Source organism: Eumetopias jubatus, unplaced genomic scaffold (assembly GCF_037043125.1).
Source record: "Eumetopias jubatus isolate StellerSeaLion01/CBP00866 unplaced genomic scaffold, mEumJub1_p1.0 scaffold_14, whole genome shotgun sequence".
Lineage (NCBI taxonomy): Eukaryota > Metazoa > Chordata > Mammalia > Carnivora > Otariidae > Eumetopias > Eumetopias jubatus.
The window spans coordinates 89,499,097-89,525,119 of NW_028274820.1; the positions used below are offsets into that span (position 1 = coordinate 89,499,097).

At 40.9% G+C, this 26,023-nt stretch overlaps 1 protein-coding gene across 2 annotated transcripts in view; it reads left to right on the plus strand.

Moving 5' to 3' along the window:
- Positions 1-26,023, plus strand: part of EXOC4 (exocyst complex component 4) — a 721,833-nt gene that overhangs the window by 570,650 nt on the left and 125,160 nt on the right. For both annotated transcript variants that reach the window (XM_028106413.2, XM_028106414.2), the window contains exons 12-13: positions 5,362-5,498; positions 22,147-22,302. In XM_028106413.2, the coding sequence (XP_027962214.1) occupies positions 5,362-5,498; positions 22,147-22,302 (293 nt within the window). The remainder of the gene's footprint in view (positions 1-5,361; positions 5,499-22,146; positions 22,303-26,023) is intronic.

Genomic DNA, 26,023 nt, shown 5'->3' on the forward strand with positions numbered 1-26,023 from the left:
CCGTTGTTTCCCTTTGTGTCTGAATGCTCTACTCAGCTCACGGTCAGTAAGATCCAGCCATGTTGTCACACGCAGTGGTGTCTCGTCCTTTTTCATTGCCCTGTAGTATTCCATTGTGTGACTACACCACACAGTATCTGCCCCTTCAGTTACTGATGCATATGACAATCGCCCCTTTTTTTTTTGCTATTATAAATAAAACTGCTATGACACCGTGTGTTCATGTCTTTCGATGGACATAAGCACTCATTTCTGTAGGAGACATAAGTTTTTAACAGATCCCTCTGCTTGTGAGGTGGAGGATGATGGGGAAGAGAGTAGAAGGGCATTTTCTCAGGTACCAGCTCCCTGGATGCATAGACTTTTACCAGATAGCTTATTAAAGGAACAGACCCTTTCAGAACATTTTAAACATCACACAAATCAAAATATAGATTAAAAAATGAGAAGCAGACTTCCTTTAGGCTTCCAGCATTACTGTCATTACCGTAGCTATTACATAGTGAGCTATCACGTGGAGCTGATAATAACTGGAAGGACAGTATGGTCCTTTACTGACTTGTAGCTGAATATGTCCCAATAAACAGAAACATTATTGTCCTCATCTAACATTTGTGAAGCCCCCTCCCTCCACAATTGCTGGTGTGTGGGTGGTAGTGTGGGGGTGTATCTGAATTTACTGTTTTCTCTCAAATGCTTCCTAAAGCAGTTTTCAAGAACCTTGGGGTCTTTGTAGCATCTCTGAAACATCCCTGCTCCGGGGACTAAAACGGCACGCATACAGAGACTGCATTCTCCAAACTCAAGGTTTTTGGTTTTGTTTTTCTTGAATTGTGAATTTATTTATATTTCTTAAAATTAGCACATTTGCTTGTATGTATAATGGGTTGCCATTACAGAAAATCATACAGTCAGGTGAAATTCAGGATATTTTTGTAGAGAAATCTGAAATCTGTAGTCACAATAAATATTCAGTCGTTAGAACCGTGGGAATTAAGATACAGTAATATAGTAATAAAGAGGCTGTGGTCTGATTCCACCTCACAGGTCAGGCTTTTCGCTCACTATTTTGCATCATAATTCTACTCTAAATCTGTCTTTTCACCGTTCTGAATGTGCTGTGCATTTTCATTAATAAACATTTCTTGAACACCTACAATATGCCAGACACTTTGCTACTAAGGAGTAGAAATATGAAGAGATAGTCACTGACCAAAGGAATAGATAGTCTAGCGGAAGAGACAGTCAAGCGAACCAGTGGGTGCCATACTCCACTGAGGGCTTGGGCTAAATTGTACCTAGGGTGTTCGGGTAGCACTGAGGAGGGGCATCTAAATCAGAGCAAGTAGCCTTTGGGCTGACTTTTCAAGGATGGCAGACATGTGCTGGGAAGGGCATCCCAGGCCCAGAGATCAGGAAGCTCAAAGACACAGAGGCAGGAAGTAGCTTGATGCAGTCAAGGAATAACTAATAGTTTCTTATGGTTGGAGCACAGGGTTAGCATGCTCGGTGGAGCTGGAGAGAAGGTTAGAGAGGTGGGGCAGGGGCCAGAACTTAAAAGGCTGGGCATGTAGAGAAGGGACTGAGGAGGAAGAGGCTCAGATTCTCACCCTGTTCCTAGCTGGACTCCCTGTGAGTCCTCAAGCATGTCGCTAGGCATAGGGTCCTCATCAGTACAACCAGAGAACTGGGGAGTCATTCCCAAACCGTGTTCTGGAAGCACTGTTCCAGAAGATGTGAAAAGATCTATGCTGTGCTATGAAAAATGTTTTCTTAAATAATTAAGGGAAGATTGAATACCACATTTGCCTCTTTCAGATTCACAATGACATTAGCATGGTAAAAGTCTCCAAAGTCCTCCAGTGAAGAAACCACCTCAGTTTTCTTTAACTCGGCATTTTCCAAATTACTTGAACTTCGAGTCCATTTTCTATAATATTACTATTAGTATCGTGCTGCAGAGCCCCATTTTGGCAAACAATGGACAAGGTCTTAAAGGCCCAATCATCTTCGTTCATTCGTTAAAGTTTTTTTTAAGAGCGCAGAACCAAAGAGCTGGTGTTTGAACACCCTCTTCCTATCGTAGCCCGCTGGAGCATCTGTATAAGAAACTTTAGTTATTTTTCATAGCAATGGCTTTTTTATTGCATCCGCTATCTTGGGATTTTTTTTCCTTTTCTCATTTTTCATGTCATGCCCAGACTTTATTACCTGGTAATAAGTTGCAAGAAATGAGAATTGAGTTGTTTCTAAACAAATATCAATCACCTGTGATACGTTTAGTAGAAATTATAATTAATATAATCAGGGTTTTACTTATTATAAAGTCATTATATTCAACATTGGCAAATCCCAAAATTAATAACAAGTCAATACATCATTTGAGATTCCAAAGAGATCAAATAAATAAAAACAGAATTGACCTTGTTAGAAATTTGATATTTTCAACACTTATCTGTCAGAGCCACTGATTTGGAAATTGTAATAAATTCTTGGAAAATGGGAACTTTTTTTTCCCCTTGTAAAAATACCCATTATTTGGCAAACTACAGTGTCATTTTCCTTGAAGAGAATGTAGTGATTGATTATCCAGAGTGCTACCATGACAAGGTAAACCAACCAAATAGCTGGAAAATTGTATGTAATCATATAGCATCACATTTAGGCTTTTTGTTGAGCACGATCATTAGAATTAAACTATGGCATTCTAATCATTCCCTTATAGGTACTCCCTATTTACCCCAAAACCTGTATCTCTGGGGGATGTTCCCATGTGCTTGAATTTTCCCCTTCCCCTCCGATGGTCACAGGAATAAACACAGACCACCCTGAACCCACCCAACGAGACTGCAGAATGCAGAGATGCTGGTGTCTAGCATCCCTGACGTATGTGACATTCGGAGTTTATTTATGTGTGCTAACATTATTATACTGTTTCTCTTATTAGTTGCATTGTCCTGAAGGTCCTGAGAAATCGTAAACCAGTGGGGGAGGGGAAGGATGGGAGATAGACAAAGGGAAATGAAGAATGCCACTCTTGCTGTTGAGAAGTTGACCATCTAATCAGGAAGACCAAACACACCTGAGATTACCTGAGAACAATTAGACATCTTTCCCTCTGTGTAAAAGCACCAGCCCACTGATCGAATCCCGGAGTGATGAAGGCCAGTCGAGGAGCCACCGAAGCATCCTTGGTTATTAAAAGACCCAAATGGAGTCATAAGAGAGGAAGAGGTTACCCAAACCTGCCTGGAGTTAATTATCAATAGCTTAATTGGAAATAGAACCAGGCCCCTTCTCTCAATAAACCCAAGCAGTCTCCCCGTGCTCCTCTTCCCTATGGTGTTTTAGATTTTAAGGAGGCTTTGTTAGGATGGCTGAACTCCACTCTCCTTTATTAATTGCTGTCCACATGTTACAGGATATCCTGTGTTCTGAATCAGGATGAGAGTTTTAGATTCTTCTGAGCAGCGTGGGGACATGTAGCGAGGCAGAATCAATTCCTGTCACTCACACACAAATACAGAGGAGCGGGATTATGGATCAGGGTGAAGCTGCAGTGCTTTATTCTTAAAATCAATACAGAAAACGAAGTTGAACTTGTGGGGATTCTATAGAGACTGTAATTTGGTTTCCTCTGAGGTTTGCCTTACAGAATATAACTGCTCCTTCCTTTCCGCCTTCTGACTATTTTACTTCGGGGTGGGGGGGAGGTAGTGGGGGAGCAGGACAGAAGATAAGAAACCTCTGCAGCCACATAATCTTGAATAAGCACACACGTGGAACTCATAACTCAAGCTGATCCTCCATTGTGTTGAGAAAAGCTGTACAATTTTATCCATTCTTTTTATTTTTAGAAGAAAAAAAAATTAACCAAGACCCTGTACCCCATAGTCCGCATTTAAGCAGAATAAAATGCCTTTGATTTTTTCCCACAGGTCACTGTCAGCATAGGAAAAAAAAAAATTTTTTAATGTTTACTCTTATGGCCAAGTCTACCATAGCTTCTGTAATTCTATGTAAATAAATACATATATAAATACATATTCATCTTCAACAAACCAGCTATTGATCAAAGGATTCCAAGGTGCTAGGCTTGCGATTAATATTTACTCCAGTGTAATTCTCCTTTTGAAAGAGGCATGAACTAATGGTTTCAACCACCCAGTCTTGTCTAAATCCAAGATTTAGAGTTGATTATGAATATGCCTCTTTGCAGATAGAACGCTGGTCTGCTGCACAGTGCTATCAGTCTCTAGCTGCAAGATGGGCTTATTATTGTTTCCCTGGGATATTTCTCTAAATCTGTTTTTAAAATATGTCTGAGTCCCTTTGGCCAGTGCTTCTGTGGTGGCAGCAACAATAGGAAATACTCTGATCTAACAAGAAAATGGTGGGACTACAAGCAGGGAACTCCGAGCTAGCTCCGAGGCAGAGTGGTATAGTTAAAAGAGTGAAGCCTGCAGCCCTTGGCTCTGCTTACTTCCTTTTCTAAGCCTGTTTCTTCATCTTTAAACTGGGGGTGATTGTGGGACTCACCTGACGCGTAGGCACGTTGAGAGGATGAAGTGAGCTGAAGTGTGTAGCATGCCTGGCCCTGCACTTTGCACTTGTTAATAATTTTTTTAAGATTTTTATTTATTTATTTGAGAAAGAGCATGAGCAGGGTGAAGGGCAGAGGGAAAAGCAGACTTCCCACTGAGCAGGGAGCCCGACACGGGGCTTGATCCCGGGACTCCAGGACCATGACCTGAGCCAAAGGCAGACGCTTAACTGACTGAGCCACCCAGGCGCCCCCCACCCCTGCACTTTGCACTTGGAAGAACCCAATGTTCATGATTACCATGATTAATGTGAGTCTCAAATAAGAGAACATATGCTGTGTATGTGAAAACATCCTACAAGCTGTAAGGCACAATACAAATGTTAGTTGTTGTTCTGAAGAGGTGGATGGTTTTGAAACTTTTAAAATGGATCCCGGAGGGCATTTTCTTTGAGCTGCCTTTCGTAGGTCCCTAATCTCAAAGTGCAACCCTGGAGGCGATAACTCAGTCTCCAACCAAATATGTATTTTCTTTCTTAAAAGCCATACCCATATCTTGCGGATACCAAGAATTCCATGAAACCAATCCATAAACCCCTGTCCTGCATCTTTCCACAGAAAGTACTTTCTCAGGCCTTTGGAAGACCGGCGTCATGTAAGATACTTATTTGAAGCTGTTTTTAATCGGTATTTGTCAGTGTCACATCCTCCCAGGAAACTCACGTCTTAAATGATAGCATCCTTTCAGTTGTCCTTCCTTGTCCTACACATGACTTGAATTAAAAAAACAACTCATGGATTTCTGTGTCCTCTCACAGAGCACAATCATTGTGGAGAAGACGGTGCAGGACCTCCTGAACCTGATGCACGACCTGAGCGCTTACTCGGATCAGTTCCTCAACATGGTGTGCGTGAAGCTGCAGGAGTACAGGGACACCTGCGCTGCCGCCTGCAGGTAGAGCATCATTGGCGAACCTGACCATTCCCCAGCTTGGGGACACTGGTTTTCCACCATTCTAGAAAAGGACCAGTTTTGCGTTTGTCAAGGGCCCTGACAAGGGCACATGCCACAGAAATAGCCTCCTGGATGCATGTGCAGTCACACCAATAGAGGGAATGCGAGGGACCAAGGGGCAGAGCCACTTAGGACTGCCATTGAGTGACAGAGAAAAAGTGTCAGCCTGGATTTCCATGAAAACCTAGAATCATTAAGATTGGTCTTCGAGGAAGTGCCAGGTCATGGTTAGTCCCATCTTGTGACCCTAAAAGATCTTTAAAGGAAAGCAATTTCGAATTCTTAGGATCCCTTAATAATCTGCAGTATGATTTCTTTTTAGTTCTTAAAATGTGCTTCTCCGGATGCTTAATCTATAGCCTTTCTACCATCATGACAGGACAGTTACACCTGTTTCCAGCATGCGCAGAACTGAAAAACCATTGTTATGAACTTGAAAACCTTTAGTTTTCCCTCTGATTTCTTTTCTCTGAGCTCAGAAATCTCACCGAGCCGTGGAAAAGATCATAGCACTTCTGGTAATAAGCTAATAATAGGAACCAATTGTGGTATGGTTGACAAGACCTGAAACAATTAGCGAAGAAAAGAGTATGTAATATAATACTAAATTTTATGTGATATATAATTAAGGATAGATAGGAAAATACAGTATGTAATCAGGTGCTACTTGCACAATGTGGGACAAAAGAGTAGAAGGAATGAAAGATGAGAGAGAAAAAGAAGGGGAGACTGGAGTCCGAAAAGATTTCACAAGTGAGTTGTGTGCTGGCCTTAGAAAGACAGATGGGATGAAGGGGGGCAGACAGAATAAAGGACATTGCAGGGACGCAGGGGAAGCACCAGTATGGTTGCCTGATAGCTCAGCAAAAGTCCTTCCTTGTGTAGAATCCAGTGCTGGACACGGTGCTTCTCATTACATCGGACTATCGCATTTGTCAGAGATGTATTGAGCCTTTACCAGATCCGAGACAATTTGAGTGTGTGAGGATAAAGCAGTCAGTCAGTCAGAGATTATACCTTTAATGAGTTTGCCTTCTCGGTAGAGAATAGAAAAGGAAATCAGAGACCAAGACACGTATGTCCACAGTGTTAACTTGTGATAGAAAATATAAGATAGGTAGACATGCTGTAGGAGGAAGAAACGACTTGAGGACCGGAGCGCCTCCTTGAAGGGTAGGAAGGAGGCCTCGTGAAGAATGAGGAGGAGTTAGACAGGATTTAGGCTAAAGGAGCTGAAGGAAGGAACCAGAGCATTGTCAAGGAGGTGGGAAGAGGAGGAAAAGAAAGAACGACTGATGAATGTTTGGGTTTTGGAAAGGAAGGCTGAGCCAAAATGGAGGATCTTGAATACCAGGCTCAAGGAACTTGGCCTTGTAAAATTAGGTAGTGGGGAACCACTGAGGAAGAATAAATGGGGAGTAGCAGGCCCAGACCTGTGCGTCGGGGACACTTTTCTGAGCTTTGTGTATGATGGACTGGAAAGGCAAGAGTGTGGAGGGAGAGGGAGAGGAAGAGGGGCAACGAGTTCCTGAATTGAAGAAGAGGCAAAGGAGGTGGTGGGAAAGGGACAAATCAAGAGACACTAGGAGGCAAATTTATGGGACATGGCCACTGGTTAGCTGTAGGGGGTAAGGTTGAAATTAGCCTTACCTTTTCTATGCTGTATTTGTAGAAGATTTTTTTAAACTTGAATTCAAGATCTCACATTTACCCATTAAATTTAATGTTATTTTTAGCTCATCATTTCAGTCTTTTGCGATATTTTTGAATCCTCATTCTGTCATCAGAAAATCTTAGCTCTTCCCCAAATTCCTTGTCATTCTTGATTTTATAAGCAATCTTTTAGTTTCTTTATGTATGTCATTTGAAAAAAATGTTCAACAGGACAGAGCTAAGTTGAGAATTTGGGGGGCGTACCTCTTGAGACTTCCTTTGAGATTCTCATTCCTATATTACTCAGTACTTCGGGAGTTCATGGGGTTTTCTAAATGTGAACCCAGATTATACCTCAAGGGCAGGCTCTGGAACCTACATTTGAATGCTGACTTTGCCACTTATTAAGTTATATGACCTTGAACAACTAGTTATTCAGCCTCCCTGTGCCTTAATTTTCTCATCTGCAAAAAGGGATAATAATAGATCTTCCCTCATAAGGTTGTTTTGAAAATGTTAGTCTTCTAGAACTGTTTTTAGCAAAATAGTAAGTTTCCCCCAAAATGATGAGCTGTGATTCTAATGACAAAGATGACCCTTACGACCATTCACAACAGTACCTCCTGTATTTAATCATCTGCCCCCATAAGAGACTTGTTAGATTTCTTGCTGGTATCCGTCCAGTTCTAATCTTTGTAACGCGGCTCCCCCTCCCTCGTTCTCCCCAGAGTGGGCGCATACAGGTGTGCGAAGGACGGTACGAGCTATCCTTCCACTCGCAGGACCCACTGCTCCCTGCTCTGCTGAACCTTTGTTAAGAGCTCTTGCTCATCTTGAACAGCTTACAAATTACCCTTGGAAGCCAGGACTCTTGACCTTGATCCAGATTTACCATTTCTTCTGTCAAGTCAGTGAGTTCCCAAGTTAGGATAGGAACAAAGGCATGTAACTTGTACGTTGGGAGGTCTTCCTGGCCCCAAGTGAGGACCACTTCCTAACTGTTCACAAACCATCTTTAATAATCTGTTCTAGAATTTTGCCTATAACTCCAAACTCACCCGATTTCTGTCATTTACTTTCTTTTCTTTTATGAACATCTTTGCTCTCAGGCATTTTTCACCATTTGCCAGGATACCTCTGAGATTATCGGGAATGGTTCTGTGATTCTCTGCTCTTAGGCAAGGACCTTCTGTGCCCCAAGGTCCTTGCCTAAATGTATTAAACCTGTCAGAATATTCTTTAATTTCAGTAACTGTTGACACAGTTGGTTTACCCCATCCTTAAAGCAACATATTGGTTTCTAGGATTTCATTCATTCAGCAGATGTTTATTGGGTACTTATATGAGTTTATAGATACAGCAGTGAACCAAAAGACAAGATGCTGCTTTCATGGAGTTTACATTCTGTTGGAGATAGAAGAGAGGAGACAGACAATAAATAAATAGAATGCATAAACACAAAGAATTTTAAAATAGTAAGTATTGTGGGGGCGGGGGGGGAGTGGAACAGGTCAGACAGACTCTGGAGTAGAGGAGAAGGAGCCTGCCATTTTAAATAGGGTGCTCCAGAGGGCCCGCTTGAGTTGACGTTTGAGAAGAGGCTCAAAGGAGTTTGGGGAGTTGGCTAAAGTATCTGGAAAGAGTGCCTTGGCAGAAGGCAAAGGCCCTAAGGCGGGACTCCGCGTGACACTTTTCAGGAGCCGCAGCAGGGAGGCCAGTACGGTTGGGGTAAAGTGAGCAAAGAGGGTATTAGGAGGACGTCCCAAAGACAAGAGAGGCCCTGACCATGCAGGGCCTTGTAGGTCACGGTAGGGATGCTGACTTCTCCTCTGAGTGAAAAGGGGAGCCACTGTAGGAACCGTCCTAAGGGCAGCATGATCTGACTTACACCGTATTGAGAGTAAGCTATAGGGGGACAAGGATGGAAGCAGGGAGCGCAGTTAGGGGCGGTTGTGGCAGTCTGGGTTCGAGATGAAGACCGCTCATGCTGGTTGGTGGCAGCAGAGATGGTGAGGACTGGTTGAATTCTGAATATATTTGGAATTCCCTGCCTGATTAGTTAGAGTGTAAGAGAAAGACAGGTGTCAGAGATGACTCCTGGGATTTTTTTGTTTGATGAAAAGATGGAGTCACCAGCTATTGAGATGGAGATGGAGGACGCCACAGGGCAGACAAGTGAGGACTTAAATTTGGGGGGTCTCTGAGGCATCCCCATGGAGATAGGCAGCAGGCATCCAAAGGAAAGGGGTCTGGCCATCAACATTTAAAGAGTACATGTAAGTGGTATTTAAAACCATGGACAAGATGACACCTCATGGGAGTGAGCAAAAACATGACAGAGAAGAGGACTGATGGAAGAGAGAAAGGGGCGAATTGCTGAAATTCCGGTTTTGGCCGGTGAGTAGGAGCAGGATGTAATACACAGGTGGAGTGACTGGCTCTGGGCAGGAACTCGGATAGTTTTGTTTGCTGTGGCCTGTCCTTCTAGGGATTGAACTCTTTCTCTGTCATTTACGTTTCACCATTTTGTCCAAACAGTGCGCCTATCTCCATTATATTACTTCTTCTTGGAACATAGCTACTGCTTTTGGTTTGGCTCCTGATATATTGTGGTCATCATGAGTACCTTGATTCCTTCCCCCAGGAGTCCATACCACCGTGGTATCCCTCCTGGGCAAATTGTCTGGAATGGTGTCGACTTATTGGTGCCCATGATCAGACCATTTCACACACAAGGTAATATCTGTAGCAGTCTACCACCGTTGCTGAATTACAGGCTCAGGGATGGAAAAAGTAATTCTGTGAAGCTTTGAAGGGGAAAAAATAGAAAATCATTTATATGGCTGCTATAAAACAACACACACTCTCCTTCACACACACACACACACACACACACACACACACACACACACACACCCCATATGTAACCCCATGGTGCCTGTTGCCTATTACTTAATCAAGTTTTTCAAGCTAGAGAGAAAGTGTTTTCTTATTGTATGACTCTGAAGATGCAAAGTGTCCTTACTTCCTCTCTTCCCATTATTACCCTCCCCCAGATTGGCACCTGCTGAGGAGTAATTAGGGCAGTCCTAATTTGGACAGCCAAATCCTGATTACAGTGAGAGGAAAAACAGGAAATGTTCTAGTTTTGCTGCCAGCAAATGACTGACTTAAATAGAAAGCCATATACAATTCAAATGATCCAAAATGATATAACATTGGGGAAGGAGGAGGGGAGCAGGAAAACATTGCAATCTGATTCTTTCTCAGCAGATATCTTTTACAGAAACGATCAAATCCACAATCTCACAATGCCCTCTGCTGAGAGCTGGCTTGTTTTCTAAGTTTACCACGAGAACCCGAGCATCCACTGGGAGTTAAGAGATCTGAGGGAAGGTCAGGAACATCTCACCTTTCCGTGAGCACCTCACTCTGGAGAGAAAGACTGTAGTGTCTAATGATGTCATGTTACATGCGTTGGATGAAGAGAGGTTTCCTAAAAGGGTAATGAGGACTAGAAGTCTTTTCCTTAATTAGTCACACCCCTTGGGGCTTAGAGGAAAACTCAGCTGTGGATTCTCCACTGCGCTGCATTAGCAATCAGGCAGTTGGCCCATTAGCCTGCTCCTTCCAAGCTGAGTGCTTCTCTGCCTCTGTTCATTCTCTTTGTCCTGGGGTACTACCAGCGGCTTAGGTGTCCCAAAATAGTCATTAAAAGATTGGAAATCACAGCTTTTTAAAGTTTCTGCCTCTTCCAATTCAGCATCAGTCCGTTCATTTTTTTTGGTCTTTCTGCATTGGTTGGGCCTGTTAGTGAATACAAATAAAACATCTTCTAGTCTTTGTGACTCAACTGATAGGAAACACCAGCATGTTTTTATTAGGAGAAAGTATAACCATCCTCAGGGTTCACACAGGACTGAGAACTCACGCCAGAGCATGAAGAAAGAGTGACGTGGGGATAAACTTGCAATCGCTGATGGCAGAAACCAGGTCTGTCCCTGGCCTAGGCAACTCGTTGGCCCTCTGTGTGTTTGCTGAATGAATAAGGAAATTCCTAACGGACTGAACAGGATGAGCAAGCAGTGGGGTAGCGTGGGTAGATGTGATGTGTTGGGGAGAGCTTGGGAAATCAAAATGACTAGGTAGACAGTGTGGTTGGGTAGGAATGGGCAGAATAGGTAATTCTGAAAACTTCCCATATTAAGTGAGGGAATACTATCATCGGTTTTCGTAAGGAGGATGACCAACATTCTCCATGATCAAAGCGGTGTTCTAAGATCTCAGAGGCCCCATTGTGTTAAATAGCAGAAACAAGAGAGCAGGACCTGTGATGGGTCTTGAGGCCCGAGGGTTTCCTGAGTAGCCAGAGGCCAGGGTCCTGCAGGAATGAGAGCCTGGTTGAGCTTGCCTTGCCAAGTTCGTAACCCAGCTAAGGTCACAGGGGATGGGAGTGGGAGTGCATGAGCCAGAAGCTAAGTCTTTTTGGCTCTAAAGTGGAATCAAAGAGAAAAAGTTGGAAAACTTAAGCTAACTTTTTTTTTTAAGATTTGTTTATTTATTTGAGAGAGAGCGCAAGCGAGCCCAAGCGAGCATGAGCGGGGCCAAGGGCAAAGGGAGAGGGGGAGAGAGAATCTTAAGCAGACTGCCTATTCAGCATGGAGCCCGATGCAGGGCTCAATTCCAGGACCCTTAGGTCACAACCTGAGCCAAACCAAGAGTCTAAACTAACCCTGAACCTCAGAAGAGCCAAGGAGGGGCGCTGGGTGGTGCAGTTGGTTGAGCATCTGACTTTTGGTTTCAGCTCAGGTCATGATCTTGGGGTCATGAAATCAAGTCATTCCCCTCCCCTCCCCACCCCCCCCAATCAGGCTCTGCACTCAGTTCGGAGTCTGCCCAAGATTCTCTCTCCCTCTCCCTCTGCCCCCTCCCCCCATTCATGTGTGCATGGTCTCTCTCTCTCTCTCTCTCTGTCTCTCTCTCAAATAAGTAAATAAATAAAATCTAAAAAAAAAAAAAGAATCAGAAAAAGAGCCAAGGAAACTCTGCAAGCTCCATTGCTTTCTGGTTGCCTCTTGAAACTATATTCTGTCCCTTACCCCCTTGGCTTACATGGCACTGATATATTCATTTTTATTAAATATTGAGGAGATACAAAAGAACACTTATAAAATATGTACACTATCTGGTTCATAGAGAGCACTCAGCAAATGAGAGCTTTTATTTGCTCCTATAATTTATTATGCATAACTCTATTCTGGCATCCCATTATATTGCAATTTAAAATTTTGTTTCGTATGCATGATCTGATCAGTTACTGGTTTTCATGTCTTTCTCTCTCAAAAACATTGTTTTTCAACTGTGGATTCACATCGTATTTATTTGGGGCGGTTTCAAAGCACCCATACTGGATTTGCCACACTGGGCGCACTGACTGTTGGGCCCGGGCACGAGTAGTTTAAAATGTCCCAAAAGTGATTCTCATGGGTGTTACTGTGTCTTTTCCCACATAATCATCTCCAGCTTTTAGCGTGATGTCTGTATAGAGGCCTCTCCCCCAGGCTTATTGATCAAATGAGTAGCTTCCCTAGGCCTTTCGAGCACACATCAGCTGACAGTTGCTGCCCACACAACCAGGTGTCCCACAGACTCCATAGCAAGCAGCCAATCTTAATTTCTCCCCCGCAACTCAGCCGACCACAATATCAGATAGGAGCCTCTTGTAGTAACTTTGCTACAAAGAAAATATCGACCTGGACTGGAATGGGGCCACACTGGGGAAAGCGCTCAGGCACTGTACAGGGGACTGTCAGTCATTAACCCGTCTTGTCAGCCACAACCATCCAGAAGACAAGACTCCCCCGACCTTACCGATAAGAAAATGGAGGTTCAGAAAGGTCCAGAACCTAGCTAAGGTTACAGGGCACAGGGGTGGCTGTGTATGAGCTCCAAGCCAAGTGTGTCTGGCTCTGAAGCCCAGAGAAGAGGCAGTGGAATTAAAGAGGAAACAGGGAACCTGAGAAATGTTGCAGATTGTTCAGAGAGACATCCTAACAGGAGCACAGACTCCAGAGCAGTTGGAACGGGCTCAGTTCCGGCTTTGCCCTCTTCAGCTGCTTGGTATCTCATCTGTCAAATGGGAATAATCACCATGCCTAGTGCACAGGATTTTTAGCAGGATTGCAAGAGTTAATACATGTGAAGTGTTGGGAACAATGCCTAGTAAATGCTGTCGGCTGATCGTTATTGCTGCTGGTGTTTATTATTTATTTTTTAAATTAATTCATTGATAATATTGTTATTCACTAATAAGATGGCCAAAGAAAGATATTTTTATAACCTCTGTTATTTCCCTGGTGCTTTGTGCTTCATTGCTGTCATTCATTCATGAGTTATTTTATTTATTCCACAGTTATTTATGAAGCACTTCTGGGGCCAGCATTATTGTAGATGTAAGAGTATAAAACTGAATACACTAGGCAGGGTCCTGCTGCCTTCATGGACTTTACACCCTAATGAAGGACACAGAATACAGTCAAGTAACAAACAATAAATTTCTCAGAAACAAGGGTGATGTGGTTTAAAAAAAAAGAAAGGTTCAAGGTGAGGGACAGCATCAGGAAAGATCTCAGAGAGGACCTGATGTTTGAGCTAAATTCTGAAGGTTGAGAAGGAGCCATGTGGCGATATGGGGGAGAACATTCCAGGCAGAGGAGGGAGAGGTGTGAAGATGGCAAGAGACTCAAAGATTAAGTGCATTAAGCTTAGTGTAACTGGAACAGAGGGAGAGAGGAGGGAGACGTGAATATTGAATAAGGATGGACAGGTGCAAGGAGCAGATCATTCAGGTTACTTCTGGCTACACGTTAGAATCATGTGAGAGCTTAAAGCTATCCATGCTGAGCCGCACTTCAGAATGTGCAATTGATATACTTTTAAAATGCTTCCCAAGTGTTTTAATGTGTGCCAGAATTAAGGACCATTGACAAAGGATCTCAAGGCCAGGCAATTTGAGTTTTATCCTAAATGCAATAAGAAGGCATGCATTTAGGGTTGAAACAGGCAGTTACCTGGTCTGATGTCTTTCCATGAAGACCTTCAGTTTGCTTATAACAAAAATCTGAACATTGACAGTTAAGACAAATTTTATATTAATTTGTGGTCCTCTGTTACAATATAATTCTTTTCTTGTTTTTTTTTAATACCAGTTATAACCCTTCTTCTGAGAACTTGCCTATTTAAAGGTTGTTATTAAATTATGCCCAAGAGTCACCTTTTGTAAACTCTCAAGTTTCAAATCCTTTTCCACAGGTCCTCTTGAATTGTTTCTGTTTCCCATGCACCATCTCCAGAGTCATCAGATGTTTCTGAAGTTGTGGTTCTTAGGTAGAAATCCATACCGTCATCAAGCTCTCTGACCAGCCTTGAGGGTGATATAAAAATAGCCTAATGTTTCTCTGCTCTTTTCCTACTTATTCTGCTCCATCTTATCTTAAGGGATTTTTGGGTTTTCTTTTTGTGTTTGTTTTGTTTCAATTAGCGGCCTAGTACTACCTCTTACCCAATGTCATTATCACTGTGTTAGTGGACATAGCGCTACATTTCGGCCTGCTGTATGTAGGTCCAGTCATTCACAGTTGAAAGCCCGCTACAGCAGCTTAATTTGAACCGTCCGTGTCCGGGGTTCATCTGTCTAGCTTGGCTCCTAGTTTTTGAAGTATCTGAAAGATTCAGCCTGGGAACGTAAACATCATGCCCTGGCTGTCACCAAACAGTTGAATCCAATTAGCCCCACCTGCCCCAGGTTGTTTACTTAATGAAAGACTCCTCACCCCAGCTGTGTCCAGGGACCAGGCACACTTGCACTTCCCAACTGCTCCAGAGAAGAAGCAATGCATGTCAGAGCCAGTCAACACCAACAGATGTTTTCTTAATGAAATTCACTCAACTGTGTCTAGAGGGTAGACCCTTCTCATGGCAGGCTTATCACCTGTTCCAAGAGGTATACCTATTTTCCTCTTCCTCCTGGGAACAGGTACAAATAGTTACACAGATGGTTCTGTCTGTGGCCCCTTGAGCTGTGAATTAATCAGTAGATTATGGTTCTGGGAGTGGTGATTAACCCTACTCCTCTTGTGGAATAATTGTTGGAAATTTAGCTCTTCTTTTTTGAGGCTATTTGGGTATGTCCTAGAATTTTGTAGCCCCCACAATCCAGCTTATCACAAAATGATAAACTAATAAATGCAGTTGGTGAGGATGGAGATTTTGCCATTTGAATGAAAACTTCCCTTTACGGTAATTCTATGTCGCTGATCAATGCCAATATTTCAAATTAGAATACTTAGAATGACATTTGGGATTGATCTTCATTCCAGAATGAATTAATAATTTATTGTTGAAGGCAGTACATAGGTAGCATGTTAGGTCGTTTTGATTTCTGTTTTTTTAATAAAATAGGATCTATGAATATTAGTGAAGGCAGTAATAAAATATTGATTACTGAATTAAGCCAGTCTTTAAAAAATATATGTAAGTGAACAATGTGGGTACTTTAAGGTAGTATTTCACTAAGCTATTTTTTTTTCATTTCAGCTAGTGCCAAAATGAAAAAAATTCTAGATCCCCAAAATGTACAGTACCATCTCACATCTATACACCCAAACTACTTCCTGAACCCTAGGGCAGCATCCATGGGCTCAAAGATATACATGCTGGAAAACCTAAGTCAGGTTCTAACTCTGCGGAGTAGAATTTCACCGCATTATGGGTCTAAGAGCAACTGAACCACCCAGCCAAAGTTCTTTCTAGATATGGATGCTAAAATTTAAATTTTATATAACTTCCACATCTCACAAAATATTCTCCTTTTGATCTTTTTTTTAAAAAGCATCTTTAGGGGTGCCTGGGTGGCTCAGTCGTTAAGCGTCTGCCTCTGGCTCAGGTCATGATCCCAGGGTCCTGGGATCAAGCCCCACATCGGGCTCCCTGCTCTGCGGGAAGCCTGCTTCTCCCTCTCCCACTCTCCCTGCTTGTGTTCCCTCTCTCGCTGTGTCTCTCTCTCAAATAAATAAAATATTAAAAAAATAAAATAAATTTAATTTAAAAAATAAAAAGCATCTTAAAATGTCAACCCTATTCATAGCTTACAGGACATACCAACTCAGTTGATGGGGCAGATTTGACCCATTGATGATAGTTTTCCCAACCCAGTATATAGGACAAAGTTCTAATTTTGAAGTCTAGGTGATGAGTGTAAAGGAGGGGTTTTGTTCATTTGCTTTTCAAAGGGAGAGATTATTGTAAGCTGACATAGTCAACGAATTCTTCGCAGAGAAAGTAAGACTTTGAGGAGACTTTGCAAAAATATGCCACTGAGAAACAAGCGGAGTAAAAGGGGGGAAAGCATGTCAATAATCACTCTGTAATTTATTTGTTTTGTGAATCAGGACTTTTTTTATGTTGAATTTTTTTCAGAGGGAGTCACACCTATAATCCCGAGTCTGATTTGTATTAAATTCAGAGAGGTATGGTGAGAGCCTGGCAGAGTGATCTCTAAGTTGATTAAAATATCAAATGACTTGATTATCTCACCTAAGTCATTTCGTACAGAGAAGTAAAGGAAAACCACAAAGATGGTTTTAGTTTAATAAATTACCTAGACTCCTAAAACTGAAGAGAGCTTATTTTTAGCTTCAGTTCAGTTCTTATATATATTCCAAATACCAGGTATTGTACTAGAAACTGGGGACACAAAAACCAAAGAGAAATTCACTCTACCCTCAAGGAACTCATCATCCACTATGGGATCCCAACTTGCAAACAAGTGCCCGTAGGACCAGTGATAGTAGAAGTGTGTGTAAGGTGTTGGTTCTCACCTTTGAATGCACAGTGGAATCACCTGGGAAACTTGTAAAAATTCTAATGCCTGGGTTCCACCCCCAGAGATTGATTTACTTGGGCTTGGTTGTGGACTTGGTGTCTGGTTTTTTTTAAAAGCTCCCCATGTTGGGGCGCCTAGGTGGCTCAGTCATTAAGTGTCTGCCTTCGGCTCAGGTCGTGATCCCGGGGTCCTGGGATCGAGCCCCACGTTGGGCTCCCCGCTCCGCGGGAAGCCTATTTCTCCCTCTCCCATTCCCCCTGCTTGTGTTCCCTCTCTCATTGTGTCTCTCTCTGTCAAATAAATAAATAAAATCTTTAAAAAAATAAAAATAAAAATAAAAGCTCCCCATGTTATCCCAGCGTGCGGTCAAGGTTTGAAATCTCTGACATAAAGGTGATGAGGCACAGAAGAAGACTCAGCTGTCCTAAGGGAGGAATCGAAGTAAAGCTTAATCAGTAGAATCAAACAAGGAGATGAGGAAAAGGCTTTACAGGCAGAGATAATACACAGAAGTAGGAAATATTACCCCTCCCCCATTGAAAAAAACTCTAGAATACTCATTATGTATAGGATGTTTAGCCAACACAGGTGGGGTGCTGGGGAATAGTGAACATAGAGGAGGAAAGCTACCTGAAAACATGGATGTTCATTCATACTCTTAAGTTTGGACTTGGTCTTAGAATTAGGAATCAGTGGAGTTCTAAGGAGAACAACATGACTGTATTTGAACAGTTTTAGGAAAATAACTCTTCCAGCTAGTGTTAAGTTGGACTGATGGTCTAGAAGTTCCAAGCAAGATGCCCAGTTAACTGCCAAATTCAAGTGACAAGGTTAATGGCAGTGGACCTAAACAGGAAAATGACAGATTTGTAAGATACTGAAGAGGTCGAATTGGCAGGATGTTGTGACTGTGGGTGAACAGGATGACTCTTAGTTCGTGACTTGAGTAACAGGATGGATGGTTGGACTGTTGACCAAAACAGGGAATACTAGATGTTTAGTCAGAGAGGGAAAGGTGTATAATGAATGAGTTCCTTTGATTCATTTTAATTTGAAATGCTGGTAGGACTTTCAAGTAGAAATCTTCAGGAAGCCTTTGGATATGCAGGTCCAAGACTCAGAAGAAAGGACAGCGATGAAGATATTAATTTAGGAGTTATCAGAATATAGGTTAGTCATGTCTGGCAAGAAGATGAAATTGCCCAAGTGAGAAATGCGGAGTGGAACACCAATATTAAGAGAGTGGACAGAGGAAATGAGCCATCAATTTTTCTTTCTTTTTTTTGTCTTTAAATTTTTTTATTGTTATGTTAATCACCATATATTACATCATTATTTTTTGATATAGTTTTCCATGATTCATTGTTTGTGCATAACACCCAGTGCTCCACGCAGAACGTGCCCTCTTTAATACCCATCACGAGAGCCATCAATTTTTCTAAGAAAGACGTTAGGGTAGCAGGAGTAGAACCAGAAAAAGTTGATAATGTGGAAACCCAAGGAGTAATATTTCAGGAAGGGAATAATCAAAAGTATCAGGTGCTTTAGAATACTCAAAGAATGTGAAGAATAAAATACACCCATGGGTCAGTGGAACAGTTTCACAGGAATGGTGGTTCTAGAACCCTGATTGCAATTGATTTAAGACTGAATTTTGACTTCAGTCAAAAGTGTGGAATTGATAGATTTAGGAAACCCTTCTCCTACTCCTAACACATACAAAGTCCAGTTAAAAATATGTAACTTTAGGGGCACCTGGGTGGCTCAGTCAGTTAAGCATCTGCCTTTGGCTCAGGTCATAGTCTCGGGGTCCTGGGATCGAGCCCCATATCAGGCTCCCTGCTCAGTGGGAAGTCTGCTTCTCCCTCTCCCTCTCCCTCTGCCCCTTCCCCTGCTCATGCTCTCTCTCGTGCTCTCGCTCTCTCTCTCAAATAAAATCTTTATATATATCTTAAAAAAATTTTAAATATTCAGCCAATTTCAAAAGGAAGAAAAGCAATTCTCCAGATGCCTCAAATGAAAGAAGATAGCATATAGGATCTGCGTGCCATAGCAGTAAGCAAATAGTGATGCTGAGTGGCCCACAAAAGTTCAGGACTTCATATGGCAATTGTCTTTGTCTGTTTGGGCTGCTGTAACAAAATGGCACAGATAGGATGGCTTCTAAACAACAGAAATTTATTTCTCACAGTTCTGGAGGGTGGAAGTTCAAGATTAGGCTGCCAGAAGGGTAAGGTGAGGCCCTCTTCCAGGTCGGAGACTTCTCATTGCTTTATCACAGGGTGAAAGGAGCTAGGGAGCTCTGTGGGATTTCTTTATAAGGGCACTGATCCCACTCATAAAGGCTCTACTCCTGTGACCTAATCACTTCCTAAAGGCCCCACTTCCTAACACTATAACATTGATAGTAGGATTCCAACATGTGAGTTTTGGACAGACACAGACATTCAGATCATAGCCGAGTTCAGACCCAAGTAGGGGCTGGCATTTGAACACCTGCATGGGAGGGAGTTTTATCCCCTGCAGAAGTTATGCAAGGGACTTTGCCACCTATGACTGCAACCAGGAAAACTCTAGACTTGGGAATGAGCCACCCAATTTGGAGAGTAGAAAAGTGGCCTCTAGAAGAAATCAGAACCCCACACGGGTACAAGTGAGGACCTCCATTTGCACTTTCCCTGTTGGGAGAGAATGTTTTAAGCCAAAAAAAGGAAAGAAAAAAAAAAAAACTTAAAACCTTACTTCTAACTAGTGAAACCTATAGGATCCAGAAGAGGGGGAATGCAAACCACCTAATAGTAGCATCTCTAAAACTCAGGGCAAATGTGGGATTCCCATAGAGGACAAATCCCACTGAGGTGGAGCTTGCAGACCAGTAGCAGATACATGAGAAAACTCATCATCATGAAAAAAGAAGGAAAATGCAACTAACAGGACATTTGACATCCAACGAACTACCAAAAAATGTAAAGCCACATGAGAGGAACTTTAAAATTGCTGCTTTTAAAATATTCAAAATGGTAAAGAATAGAATCCATAATTCAAGGGCAGGTCATTTTGGAGGAGGGAAGCCAGTGGATTTCTAGAAGAGCTGAAGAGAAACTAGAAAGGAAAAATACAGTAATTGAAAACATTTCAAAAAAGCAATAGATGGCTTAAATCCTAGAGTAGATCCCGGAGAGAGAGTCATAAATTGATAAAATGAGAGGTGAGAAAGAGAAGTCGTTGAAGGCCACTCACTGAGCAACAGGGTCTGTGAAGGGTAGGGAGGAGCTTCACTGGAGAGAAATGTTGGATCGAGGAAGAGATTGATTCATTCTTTAAAAAAAAAAAAAATAATGGGTTGGGTGATCCATTGAGAGAGATACTAGGTATGGAAAGGGGACTTGGGGGGCAGTAGGGAGGATCCCTAAGAGCCTTGGTAGAGAGATTAACTGGCAGTGAATGAGGATGAGACTGATTTGAAGATATTTCTGTGGGGGATAGAGGTGGAATGTTTGAAAGCATATAATTAAGAAGCCTCCCTTCTGTGTCAGATAAAGAATGTAGGGGGTAAGCAATGAGGAGATAAAAGGTGAAGGTTTAAAAAATAGCATTGAGGGAACGGGAAGTTCCTCAGAGGGGAGTTGAGCAGAGGCAGGTAGAAGGAAGGCCAAAGAACATTGGCGGCCCACCCGGCAAACAACGTCAGGAATGTGAGATGGTCCCCAGCACCCCACATATGTATGGGTAAAAGTCAGATTGTGGGACTAACCCATACATAGCGCAGAAAAGATGCAAGAAAACAACAAGAGAAAAGAAGAGACTAGAAGGTACAGGGAGAGTAATTTGAGAGGCCCGAAGAAAAGTTCTGAAGTCTAATTTCTGTATTGCTGACCATAGTTACTGTTAGAAAACTTTTGCTTATCGTGAGTTAGAAGAATGCTAAAAATCAGCTATCATTCTCTTAGTAATTCTAGCTTATTTTCAGAGAACCAGAGCGATACTGCTCCCTACAACCTGAAATCCTATTACCTCGAGTCAGGTTGTCATGAATCAAAGTTTTTAGGCTTCAGCTTCTTTTGTTGACAGACATTAAATTGTGTGTTGGTTAAGGAGCTTTTATCATGATTACCCACCATATATATGTTGTATGTTAAGATGTGCATAATGTCCCCTAGTTAGGATTCTTACACCAACATAAATTCCTGCGTGTGACAGGGGGAAACCTCGTGGAGTCTGGGTCAACTTAAGAGGGGGTAGCCAGCTAAGTAGCACTCCCTTCATAAATAAATGTCATTCCTGTCACCTAGAGTTGCTGATGATTTTTAGACCATTGAAATTCGTTACAGTGACAGAAATGTTGAACAGAAGGAGAAGCTTTTTAATTAGGTTGAAATTGAATGTTTAAGATGAATTTACAGGTACTTTCTGGTAAGTGCAGTGTTGATAGCTAACCGATGGGCCCTATTAAAGAACTTGAAGCCTGTCACTCTAGGTCACCAGTCAAAGCCCACTGGAGAGAGCAATAATCAAAGACTTTTTCTGCCTGACATCTGGGGCAGAAGGTTTCTCTATGATGGTAGATTTACTTTGAATAGAGGGGTGTGCGTCGTTCAGAAAGTACCTTCAAGTAGAACTAATTGGTATTTTTTAAACTAAGAAGTCAGAGAACAACCTTTTGTAACACTTCATCACCTTTCCAGTACCATTTATATTATTATTTCATAACATTGTTATTTGTTCAACATCTTTCTTGAAAGATCCCCCCAAAACCTACCATATGTTTTTATTTATCCTAAGGGATTAACTATGATAAGGGTGACAAATTAGTATTATTATGGACCTTTCACAATTACTCAGCAGTGAAGAGACTAAGAACAAAATCTAGAAATGGTTTCCCAGTAATGTGACCTGCTAATGGATGTCAGGACTCCAACTCAAATAATAGATTATGTTAATAAGAGAGATGGCTGTGGTATTTTTTTTTTCCTGCAGCAAAGGTAGATGAAAAATGCTAACTGGATACCAGGCAATGTGCTGAAGTGTCTCTTTTCCACTGATTGTGTTCAGGGGCATTGTCCAGTCAGAAGAGAAACTTGTCATCAGTGCATCTTGGGCAAAAGATGATGATATCAGCAGACTCCTGAAATCTCTACCCAACTGGATTAACATGGCTCAACCCAAACAGCTGAGGCCAAAGAGAGAAGAGGAAGAAGATTTCATAAGGTAACAGATTTATTTTCTATGTTGTATTAAACACTGGGAGTAAAAACATCTGTTTAGCTAACTCTTCCTTACATGAAATTTGGGGCAATTCTAAATATTAAGCAGCAATGAACTGAACTTAGTAAAGTCTGTTTCTATCTTAACACACGTCATTCCCCACGTAAATACGCTTTGTACTCAAAATTCTAGAAGGGATTGGTGTATATCAGATTTGGAGAATTGTTAAATCAAGTTAAAATATCTTTTAATTTGTAGGTCATTTTTCCCTCTAAGGGGAAGCATGCAATTTACTCATTAATGCATTTATTTATTCAGCAAAGCTGTATTGACCTTGTTATGTGCCATACCTTGGAAAGATGACAATTAATGACTTAAGGTTCTTGCCCATACAGAGTCTTTTAAAATTGTTCTTTGCATGCTCTTCATCTCCTAGAACTGTTAGTTGAACTTTCTGGAAATATAAGTGAGCTTCTCATGTTTGTTCATATACATTGTATTATCTCTGATTGTTTCCTACTTATTTTGAGAAATGTCAGGTCTCAGCTTTATCACTCAACATTTACTTTTGTACAATTTAAGTTTTTTATGTAGCCATGACACTGTGGCCTCATTCAATGAAGGTACTCATTTTCACATGGCATGCCACAGTGAAATATTTCCACCTCTGTCACTGTAGAGCTGTGTAAAGTAGGAAAAAATGAAGTAATACTTTGTCACATTAAAATTAGGTTTAGTCTTACTGTTTTTTGCATATTCAGGTGAATGAATAAATAGTAAAAATAAAATCAGAGCACTTTAAAAAAGCAAAGACCAGAAAAGGAATAAAGGAAGTAATGGCCAATATTTTACTTTTAACTCATCATAGAACTGTGGGCTCATCTTTTTCTCAGAATGTGGGTTGCAACTGTAGATAAATAGGTGTTTACTGCTCACAAAGTTACCTGTATTCATACATGAATGATAGTGCCTCATTTTTACCAACCTTTTATTATGAAAATTTGTTACCATTTAAAATCATATCAAAATCGTGAGACTCAAAAATTCACCTGTAATTTAACTATATATATATATATATATATATAAAATAGACTATTTTTGGGGGGAGCTGTTTTAGTTTACAGAAAGTATTGAGCAAAAGTATAGTTCCCATTATATACCCTTACCTACCACCTTCAGTTTCCTCTGTTTTTAACATCTTGCATTAAGTGTGGTACATATGTTATACTTGATAAGCTATTATTGATACATTATTATCAACTGAAGTCTATAATATACATTAGGGTTTACTCTTGGTGTTGTAAATTCCTTGGGTCTTGACAAATATAAAATGGATGTATCATCTCAGTATCATTCAGAATTATAGTTGCATTGCCCTAAAACTCTTCTGTGTTCCCCATATTCATCCCTGCCTTCCTTTCCCCAAAGCCCTGCCAACTGCTGATTTTTTTTACCATCTCCATAGTTTTGCCTTTTCCAGAATATCATAGAGTTGGAATCATGTGTAGCCTTTTCAGATTGGCTTCTTGTCCTTAAAAATATGCACTTAGGATTCCTCCATGTCTTTTTGGGTGGCCTGATACGTTTTTTTTAATCCGTGAGTAATATTCCATTGTATGGGTGTACTATAGTTTGTTTGTTTATCCATTCACCACTTGAAGGACATTTTGATTGCTTCCAGGTTCTGGCAATTATAAATAAAGGTGCTATAAACACTTACATACAGGTTTTTGTGTGGATGTAAGTTTTTCATTCTTTTGGGTAAATACTACAGAATGCAATTGCTCGATCGTGTAGTAAGAGTATGTGTCATTTTGTAAGAAATTGTCACTGTTTTCCAAAGTGGTTCTATTTTGCATTCCCGCCAGCAATGAATGAGAGTTCCTTTTGCTCCACATCCCCTCTAGAGGTGCTAATGTTTGGTGCTAATGCTAATATTTGGTGCTAATGTGTTGGAGTTGGTACATTCTAACAGGTGTGTAGTGATAATCTCATTGTTTTCACTTGTATTTCCCTAATGGCATATGATGTTGAACATCATCTTTTCATATGCTTATTTGATATTTGTATATATATTTTTGTTGAGATACTGCTTATTTTTTAATTGGATTGTGTTTTCTTATTGTTGAGTTTTAAGAGCTCTTTGTATGTTTTGGATACTGTCCTTTATCTGATAAGTGTTTTGCAAAGATTTTTTTCCCAGTCTGTGCCTTATGTTTTCATTCTTTTCACAGCTTCTTTTGTGGAACAGATGTTTTACATTTTAATGAAGTCCAGCTTACTGTATTTTTTCTTCTATGGGTCATGCTTTTCTGCTTTCTGATCTTAATTGAATATTTTATATGATTCCATTTTCTCCTCTCTCTTAGCATATAAATTATACTTTTCTTTTACCTTTTTTAGTGGTTTCCCTAGAATTTTCAATACACATTTATAACTAATTCAAGTCTAGTTAACACCAGACCACTGAAACAGGTAATGCAAGTACCTTATAATAAAGTATTCCTAATTCCCCCCTTCCATCTCTTATAACATTGCTGTCATTCATGTATTTCATTTATCCATAAGCTGTAATCACTGTGTATAATGTGGCCATTGTTCTTTTGAACAAATTGTTATCTGATCAATTAGGAGTAAGAGAAATAAAAGATTTTATTATTCCTCCTCTAATGCTCTTCCTTACCTACCGTAGATCCAAATTTCTGAACTAAATAATTTTCCTTTGCCCTAAAGAACTTCTTTTAACATCTTTGTAAGGCAGGTCCTCTAGGGACAAATTCCCTACATTTTTTTATTTGGCTTTATTAAGTGATTGGTAATTGGGCAGCATCCCAGCTAGCAAGTAGTGGGGAGCTCCCAAATTCCCTCAGTTTTTATTTGCCAGAAGAAGACTTTATTTCTCCTTTTGAAAAATAATTGTGTAGGGTACCAAATTCTAGGTTGGTGATTGTTTTCTTTTAACACTTTAAATATTTCACTCCATTATTCTTGCTTCCCTGGTTTTTGAAGAGAAGTCTAATGTAACTTTTATCTTTGTTCTTCAGTAGGTAAGGTAATTTTTTGCCTCAGACTTCTTTCAAGATTTTGTTCTTTTTTATTTTGTGCCATTTGAATATTATATGCCTAGGTGTAGGTGTGTGTGTTTGTGTGTGTGTGTGTGCGCACACACGCACGCGATGGCACACTTCGTGCTTGGTATTCTCTGAGCTTCCTAGATCTGTGATTTGATGTCTGTCATTGGTTTTGGGAAATTCACAGTCATTATTTCTTCAAATATTTCTCCTGTTCCTTTTTCTCTTTCTTCTCCTTCTGGTATTCCCATTGTCCATATATTACACCTTTTTAAATTGTTCCTACACTTCTTGGATATTCTGTTCTGCTTTTCTCTTTAAGTGTATACATTTAATCATATCTATAACCTGAATAGTTTTATTAGAAGCAATTTCTAGAGGATAAATTATTTTTCCCAACTTTTCAGGTTACTTTAAATGAATGTAAATCTTCCTGTTTCCTCAGCTTATTATTATGCAACTTCTTAGTTGTCTTCCATGCTTGCAAAGAGATTTTCAGTTGGTTTTATTAGTATCTCCAGTAGCTTAAAGGGATGGGCTTCTATCCCTATTCCAGAAAAGAGAATGCTAGTCCACAGAGCTGCATGTCTGTGTACCACCTCGTGCTTCTGATACAGAAAAGCTACATTAGGTCCCTAGCTTTCTTATTCTTG